General features: G+C 49.3%; 1 protein-coding gene across 4 annotated transcripts; it reads left to right on the top strand.

Annotated features, from left to right (window-relative positions):
* The first annotated feature begins 1,037 nt into the window (after positions 1-1,037).
* Positions 1,038-3,757, top strand: PRR15 (proline rich 15). Of its 4 annotated transcripts, none has more exons than XM_040472359.1 (2): positions 1,038-1,150; positions 2,867-3,757. In XM_040472359.1, the coding sequence occupies exon 2, from the start codon at positions 2,974-2,976 to the stop codon at positions 3,361-3,363; it is 390 nt and encodes a 129-aa protein (XP_040328293.1). In that variant the 5' UTR covers positions 1,038-1,150; positions 2,867-2,973; the 3' UTR covers positions 3,364-3,757. The 4 variants fall into 4 exon arrangements, with proteins under 4 accessions (XP_040328293.1, XP_040328295.1, XP_040328294.1 ...); XM_040472361.1 differs by lacking the exon at positions 1,038-1,150 and adding an exon at positions 1,928-2,132; XM_040472360.1 differs by lacking the exon at positions 1,038-1,150 and adding an exon at positions 1,928-2,447.
* Positions 3,758-8,726: the final 4,969 nt, after the last annotated feature.

The following is an 8,726-nucleotide window of genomic DNA, read 5'->3' as shown; positions in this document are numbered from 1 at the left end:
AGACCCTGGGAACTGGAGTCAGACCTCCTGGGTTCAAATCCGGCTTTGCAACTTACCAGGCATGCAACTTTGAGCAACCATTTACCTTTCACTGAGGGTCTCCTCGCCTGTCAAATGAGGAAACAACAGCACCTACATACTTGGGTTCCTGTAAGGAGTAAATGAGTTACCCCCAGAGAGCGCTGGAAACCGCGCCTGGCAGGCACACAGAGAACTTGTTAATATTACGCCTTTCAACTAAGGGTGCCTGCAACTCTGCAACATTTTGCCTGGATATGAAACGGTTCCTGTGAATTACAAAACTGGACCCCTGGGAATTAAGTGGTCAATGCTGGGGACCCGGAAAGAAAGAGAAAAAAGAAATCAGGGCAGGGGCAGAGGAAAAGCTGCGGCAACATTTACCCTGCGGATTCCACCTACAGCCTCGGTCTCCTGGCCAGGGTCTCCTCTACTGTTTCTTCTTCCAGAAGGAGTCCGGCCGGCGTGTGGCGCAGCTCAGCCTTTCTCCAATCAGACACCCCAAGGCCGGCGCCACGTACGTGACCTGATCCAATCTCCTGCCCTGGAGGGCGGGAACGCAAAGTTCCTACCTGCACCTGCGGCAGCTGTGGCCGCCTCCTGGGTTGGTGTTCCTCCCCGCCCCCTTCCCGGGCGTTCTGGTTTCTCGAATACTTGGCGAATGACCAGCAGGTGGGCAGACAGATGTCTTTCCCGTGCAAAGGACCGAAGTGTAGGAAGGTTCAGTATACCAGAGTGAGCAGCTGAGGTCCCATCTCCCGCGGCTGCCGGGGAGTCGCTAGCAGGGAAGAGGGAGGCGCGCGAGAATGAAAGGCTACTAACCGGGAGAGCCTATCTGGGTATTCATTCACCTGGGGCAGTGAGCCTGGCACCTGTTCCGCCGCGGGGCCCTCACGCCGGAGCCGAGCTCGCTGCGAGCCCAGAACTGCCGCCACCGCTGCGCCGAACAGAAGTTGGAAGCGCCAGGGGAGACGAGCAGCAGCAATCGGCCTTAGCTGGACTGCAGACATTTCGGCAGGCACACCTTCCAGAAAAAAAGCCCGACCTCCCCAGGTTGTCCCAAGCGCACCTCCTCCGTTTTCTTGGAGGTGAGGTCGGCTCAGAGTCTTGGGATCTTCAGAAGCCCGAACAGGTGAGCAATCAGGGTGGTTTTGCATCCGCCAAGACAGAGCTCATTCCAAGGTGTCAACCTGGGGTGCTACCCCGGCTCCGGAGAGGTTTCGAGCCACAGGCGCTCTGCGTAAATTTGCGTAATTTGCAGTGTTTTCCTTGCGCAATTAGTGCTGAGCCTTTCCGCGCACACGTCGGTTGTGGAAAAGAGAATGTAGGGTAGAAGACAGAAGGCAGCCATCGGCACACCCCACCACCCATGAATAACTTGGGGTGCTTCGCTGATCCGTAAAATACAGGGAGCAGGAGGTTTGCAGACCCAACTGCAAACCGTGCCCTGGGGAGAGGGTGCCTTTTTAGGGGAAGAACTTTTGGCGGCTTCATCTTCTATTGTTTTCAAGTCGTGGCCCGAGTGTGCCCTCGGGGCATCCTGGGGAGGAGCCGGGGCCCGGGTCTCTGCTGCGGAGGCCGCTGCGCCGCCTCGCGTAGGCGCTCAAACTTTCCCGGCGCTTTTGAGAGCAGAACTTTTCCAACAACAAACACCGCTCAAGTTTTGCTCCCCGGCGCGCCGGCAACTCCCGCCAGCACCAGGCGCGTGGGCTGGGACGGAGCCCAGAGGAAACCTGGAAATGCTCCCGGGCGCAAGCGAACCCTGCGCGTTCGTACAGTTAGTGCCGAGCGCGGAAGGCGCGCACAGGTGTCTCGCTCCCCATATTAGCACCGTAAGTGCTAATAAACAGTCTCTTCGGGCCGCAGAGCGCTGCTTTAAAAGCTGGGGAGAAGCAGATGGGTTTGGAGTTCCTGATTGCGCGCAGCAGGTTTCTGTCCTTTGGAGGAAGGAATTGCGCAAAAAAGAACAGACGCCTTTAATTTGTAACTAACAATCTCAAGAGTTGCGCTGCCTGGTACAAAGTCGGTGCATATGTTGATACAGAACTAAAAAGAAGAGGACGTTTGCCGCTTGGCCTCATCTCAACCATCGGCTGGGGTGGCTTCGAAGAGACGTAAGATTGGTGTCTGGGGAATAAAAGGAAGAGTGGGACCGCGGTTTTCAAGGGAAATTAAGTCTAGACCAGTTTCTCTGAAAGCGGCAAGGCAGAAGTTCTGTCAAAAGCAGAATTTAAAAGAAACCACACATCCTGAGCTTTTCCCTCGCTCTTATCGGCATGTAAATTCCCCCCAGAAAATCACATCGAAGAGCATTCTGGGACAGAAATCTATGGAAAAACACCTTCAAGGGAAATTTCGGAACTGTTGACAGGAGTCTAATAGTCAGTGCTCACCCATAGCACACCCCCTTCCGAGCGCCCTCCGCTCAGGTGCTCATCCAAGAGGAGGCCCCGCGGGGCCGAGCTGGGTCACTTTGGGGCGTCCTTCTACAATCAGGGTAACAGGCCAGGCCAGCTTCCTCTGGGGCCGGCTTCATCCGCATGCCCGGGAACCTCCCCCGGCGGCCCCCGCGCAGACCACCGCACCGGCCCTGGAGGCCAGGCGAGGGTTGAGGCGGGGGAGAGCCAAGGTGTCTGGAGACCAGATGGTGGCGCCCTGGAGGCCATCACTCGTCCGCCCGCGCCCCCGGGGACGCGGCGGTGCCCTCGGAGGGCCGCCTAGCTCCCGGCCTGCGGGTGCTCGGACCCGGGCCGATCCGGTGACGGGAGGAGCGAGGGGAGGAAGTGGGATTGGGGGCACGTGACTTGGACAAACCCATAACCACGTTCTGTTTGCTTCCCGGGTACAGGCCGCCGCCTAGGCTCCCACCCCGTAGCCTGCTTTCCTGCCGCGGACCGCCAGCCCCGCCGAGAAAGAGGGCCCTTCCCCACCTGCCGCGCCCCGCGCCGCCCGGCCATGGCCGACAGCGGCGGCACGGGCAGCTCTGGGTCCTGGTGGAAATCGCTAACCAACAGCAGAAAGAAAAGCAAGGAAGCCGCGGTAGGGGCGCAGCCTCCCGCCCAGCCTGCCCCCGGGGAGCCCGCGCCGCCCGCGCCACCCAGCGCCGACTGGACTGGCAGCTCCCGGGAGAATCAGCACCCCAATCTCCTTGGGGGCGCCGGCGAGCCCCACAAGCCGGACAAGTTGTGCGGGGAGAAGTCAGGCAGCAGCCGCCGCAATTTGAAGATCTCGCGCTCCGGCCGCTTTAAGGAGAAGAGGAAAGCGCGCGCCACTCTGCTCCCCGAAGGAGTCCGGTCCCCTGAGGAGGCGGGCTTCCCTGGTGACCCCCACGACGACAAGCAATAGCCACAGCGCGGCGGGACTGTCTTTCTCCCCACCACTCCTCCCTACCCTAGCCCGAGAATTGCGGCCCGCCCCAGTACCTGGTTCTAATCCCACCAACTTCTGAGTATTCACACGAGGCCTCCACGATTTTAATTTCCTGGAAATTGAAGTGTCGGTTAAGTTTTCAATATTTCATGGCTCGAGGAGGCACTGAATATGCACTTGTGGTAAGCGAAGATACCTGCCACAGAGGAAGTTGGCCTAATCCTTTTTTTCCCCCAAGAGTGGCCCCTTGTGCCACCTGGGGAGTGAGAAGGGTACTTCTCTGAGTGGGTCACTCACCTGGAACTGCACAGCCCCTCCAACGAGGAAGCAGTGCTCCGATTCAGGACTCGCTGTTGGAGAGCAAATTACACTGCTGGGTTTTTTTTTTTTTTTTTTAATTTTTTTTTCAACGTTTTTAATTTTTATTTTTGGGACAGAGAGAGACAGAGCATGAACGGGGGAGGGGCAGAGAGAGAGGGAGACACAGAATCGGAAACAGGCTCCAGGCTCTGAGCCATCAGCCCAGAGCCTGACGCGGGGCTCGAACTCACGGACCGCGAGATCGTGACCTGGCTGAAGTCGGACGCTTAACCGACTGCGCCACCCAGGCGCCCCTACACTGCTGTTTTTAACGCCAGAGAAATGCACTTTAGAAGTACTTGTGTAGACTCGTACCTGAGGGAAGGGCTGAGAGGGAGCAGGAAGCATTCTTAGGTAGAAGCATTAGAAGTAAGGCAAGGTTGCTTTTAATGTTGAACTACAAAACTGTACTGCCTGTTTTAGTGTGGACCATTAAACCCGCTGCACCCTAAGCCTTAAGGTGACATTTGTGTTTTTTCCATTGCAAGACTGAAGTCTGTCATACTTAAAAGCAGGCATACGAAATCCAAAGTGACAGAGTTAATCATTTGCCACACAGTACAACAGCTACTCCTGGAAAGCTAGGGGAGGGGCACGTTTCTCAGAACTAGCAACACCCCGACTGGCACCAGTTAGCCGGATGTCTCTATTTACTAATTAAATTTGAGGAAGGGAAGGGGAGGTACTAAATAATTATTCCTAAATTCTCTTTGTTACCTCGGTACATCTTCAGACAGTAGAGTAACTCACAATGCTAGTAGTAATTCTTTTTTGTATTGTTAACCATACTAACAATTCTCTGAAAATCCTTAAACAAATGGACTGGACCCTTAGTTTGGGCAAAGCCGTCTTCTTTTCCCACCCCTTTGCTGCAAAAGCTTACTTTAGTCTGATTTATGCATTTATCTAGTTTCAAAGCCTTTAGATGTACTAATCTGAAGGTTCTGAACAAAAATCCACCTGTTTGCTTTTGTTATGAACTTCAAGAAAAGGAGTAAATGAATACCGCTTGCTTTCAGCAAATTACAAGGAGTTATTGTAGTGGTTAAGGGCCACTGGGCTCTTTCCACCACAATTCAGTTCATTTATAAACATCCAGAAATACATAGGGAAATTGTAGTGGTCACAGTGTGTGTGTGTGTGTGTGTGTGTAGTTTAGATAATTACAAGCAAGAACTTGATTGGAGCTTCTAAATGTGTTCTATAGAAAGAGGCAGATTTTTGTTTCTCTCAAATTAGTAATTTATAAAATACCAAAACATGTTCATTGGCTAAAGAGATTGAGCAATGAAACTTGATGAAAACGGCTAACCTCATGAATCAAGCTTGGGTACCAGCACAATAATAGAGTTTACCATTTGATATATGAGTTTCCACATACCAAAGATTACTCCAAAGGAAATTTTTTATATGAGGATTATGAACGCCTTACATTAAAAGAGAGAATGTTTGAGCTTTTTTTTTGTTTTTTTAATCTTGAAAAGACTTTTTTGCTGTGTATTTAGAACTGAGAGTATGTAACCAAAGAGTCATCAGGGTGGGCCTCCTGGATGAGGAAGACTTCAAATCTGTTTTAAGTGGGCCTCCCCTCTCTAGACTCTGATGCAAAAGAGGGAGAGGAGAGCATGCTGGGGAGATTCACAGTAAGAAGGGACACGTGGGCTTGGCAGATCACTGGGAGTAAAGCAAGTAGAAACTGTCAAATAAAGCCTTGGAACACCCTCATAAAGCATTTTGATTTCACTTTGTAGAAAGTAGTCAAAATCAGAATAAGCATCCCAAATAGTTTTCCCCTCCCAGGAGGACCAATAGATTAGGACTATACCCATTCACAAAATTAAGCCTGCAATTGCATAATTTAAAAATGTTACACTCATTCTTTCATCTGTAGTTTTATTGTTTTAAAAAACATTTTTTCTTAAGAACTTCTGCATTCACAAAACATTGGCATCTTCCCAGGTTCTGCATCTAGCCTGGGATCCCATCCAAGTCTAGGATTGCTGCAGATAATCAATAGCAGACCTATAGCATGGAACTTATCAGCATGGTATCTTTACCTCGCTGTTCTGGAAGAATCGAAAACCATGCTAATGGCAGTTATGACAGCGAATGCAATTCACAATCTATGGTTGCGGTTTGTAATTACAGAGTTTTCGAGCAGTCCTAATTGTGCAGTGGGAAGAATGCACTGATTTAATCCCAACTCAGTGAAATCAGAAACCAGGCAAAATTGGTGGGATAAAAAGATCATGGGTAAGATGAGATAATTTGACAAAGTGTCTTACTGGGATTTATATGCTTTACAGATGATTAATTACATTCTCATATATACAGACTTACATTTTTTTTTTAAACCTCATGATAATGTATAGTAAATCAAGGGAAGGTGTTGAATTAAATTTGGAGTTAATTAGATTAGAGACTTTTGCTTTCTTTAAACCCCTTTACAAATGAAATTTCAACCACAAGTTTGGAAACCATTAAAAAAATGTTAATACCACGCTTCCAAATGATATGGGGGGAAAGGGACAAAAATCTAGTTGTATGTTTGCTAAATTCTTTCACAACCATGATAGTTTTATGCACAGGATGGTTTTCTCCTCTGCGACTCTCCTTGCAAAGTCAGTAGCCGAGCAGTGACTCATATCATCGGTCACCTGAACGTCCCTTTGTGTTCATGCTTTCATTGTTCAGCCCATTCTGACTTGCATCTCGAGAGCGGAGATTCTGTTTTGTATATGCAGTCAGGATTTTCTGCTTCAGTATGACACTGGGAAGTATTTATTGTGCTTTGAAACATAATGGGAACTCAGCAAGCCTGATTTTGCCACATCCTTAGGAAGAAAGTGTAAACCCAACGAACAGTAGCATTGGCTAAAGCATTGTCAAAAATCACACTCCTGAGATATTCAGAAGAAAAATTTTGGTGTCTTCAAATAATAAATAAATAAAAATATACACAGAAATAATTTCAAAGAAAGTGAACCAGAAAGGAATGACTCAGAGTGGGATAATAATATCCAATGACCACCGGACCTTTTTATGAGGAAAAGAGAGCAAGATTTTTACTTCTCCCTGGCTGAGTAGTGTCAGCCAGACTAGAAACTAACACACAAAAAGCTGGCCTGATAGATCCAGTAAGGGAAACTGATCTTTTCAAAATCTATTTCAGGGGCACCTTGGTGGCTCAGTTGGTTAAGTGTTTGCCTTCAGTTCAGGTTGTGATCTCACGGTTTGTGAGTTCAAGCCCTGCATCGGGCTCTGGTGCTGACAGCTCAGAGCCTGGAGCCTGCTTTGGATTCTATGTGTCTCTCTCTACCCCTCCCCTGCTCATGCTCTGTCTCTCTCAAAAATAAATAAACATTTAAAAAATTGTTTTAAATCTATTTAAAAATAATAATAAAAGTCCATTTTATTCGTGGAGTGTTTTATTATAATTATACAGAAATGTAGAAGATTCTTTCTTGGGATAAGCTCAAGTGTATCTCCATGGTAAGTAGAAAGTGGGACGAGAGATATTTTATCCCCTTCCAGTGTCAACATACAAGTACCTTAGACTAGAAACAAGTGTGCAGCCCCAGGCAAACTTTGTCACTGATGAGCAGGGTGGCCATTAGGTATTTTTTTCCCACCTCTTCTCTGTATTCCCCACTCTTACCCCATTCTCACTTGCCTCAGAGCCATGGCACATGCATTCCCATTAAGCTCAGAGTTGAAGAAGAAGGGGTACCAGGAGGCACGGAGGCCTTCCCTGGCCTCCTGCAGGCATGGCATATTCACAACCACTTTGTCAAAAGATGGCCCTGCAGACTGGGAATTTGGGAAGAATGGCATTCGTGATAAGAGAAGATTATCACTAAGGAGACAGGACATAAGGAAACAGCACAGGCCTTCCCTAGCAAAGGACAGCTGACCATTTGTACAGAAATGGAAACAGCTATAGACCACAAGAAATAAGACAGAACGCATAAGCAATCCTTCTGGGTATTCAAAGCAAGGAAATCAGCTGTGCTTCCAAACTGAACTGTGCTACAGAGGACAAAATCATGGGCTCATAATTGCCGTGTCAGAGTTGTTGATAAACCTCATGCAATGAAAAGATCCATGAGGGAGAAAACACTGATCAGAGGAGGAGCTAAGATAGCAGAACAGCATGGAAGTTATTTTCTGTGTCTGGCATTGATGAAATACAGCCAGATCAACACTAAACCATCCTGCACACCTAGAAAACTGATCTGAGGATTCACACAACAATCTGCACAACCTAAACCACAGAATTCAGCAGGTACGTGGCACAGAGAGGTGAACTGGGGGAGAGAGAAGCCACAGAGGGCAGGGAGCTGTTTTTGCTTGTGGAGAGAGGACAGAGATTGAGGGAAAGTATGGGAAAAGCACCCCCCCACACACAAAGCAGCTGGAGAGAAAGTGGAAAAGTGGAAACAGCCACAGGGACTGAACAAGAAAGGGAGAAAGGAGAGGGTTTAAATTCCATTAAGTCTCTATAAATAGGGGGAACACAGAGTCTGAAACTGTGCAGCTGAATACCTTGTGGTGCTCTGGTGGGAAGGGCAAATACCCAGGAGCAGAGTGAAGTTGGGGGGGGTCCTCGGGCCACACAGGGAGAGGGAGTTCCCCTGCTGGGACAAGATGTGGTAGAGCCCTTGTGGCCACCCCAGCAGACCCCAGAGGTCCCAGAAGACCCCAGAGAACAACCACATTCACTGGTTCTGGAACAAGGTCATTAAGGGTGAAGCCTGGTGGCAGATGTGTGTCATGATTTTCCATAATCCCTGAAACACTTCTGCTACATGATCACGTGAACTTTTCTGAGGCGGGCTGGCACCCAGCTGCAGTCTCTGGGCCTTGGCAGCAGCACGGACCCAGAAACGTTCTTGGGTGTGGCCTGCATGCAGCCATTGCTCAGTGAGACCCTCCTATGGAGGGTCAGAACAGGTCAAAACTGCAGTCCCTCAGAAGTC

This window comes from Herpailurus yagouaroundi, unplaced genomic scaffold, assembly GCF_014898765.1.
Source record: "Herpailurus yagouaroundi ecotype Mexico unplaced genomic scaffold, PumYag 100, whole genome shotgun sequence".
Classification (NCBI taxonomy): Eukaryota; Metazoa; Chordata; class Mammalia; order Carnivora; family Felidae; genus Herpailurus; species Herpailurus yagouaroundi.
This window is presented reverse-complemented; position numbering and strand designations above follow the sequence as displayed.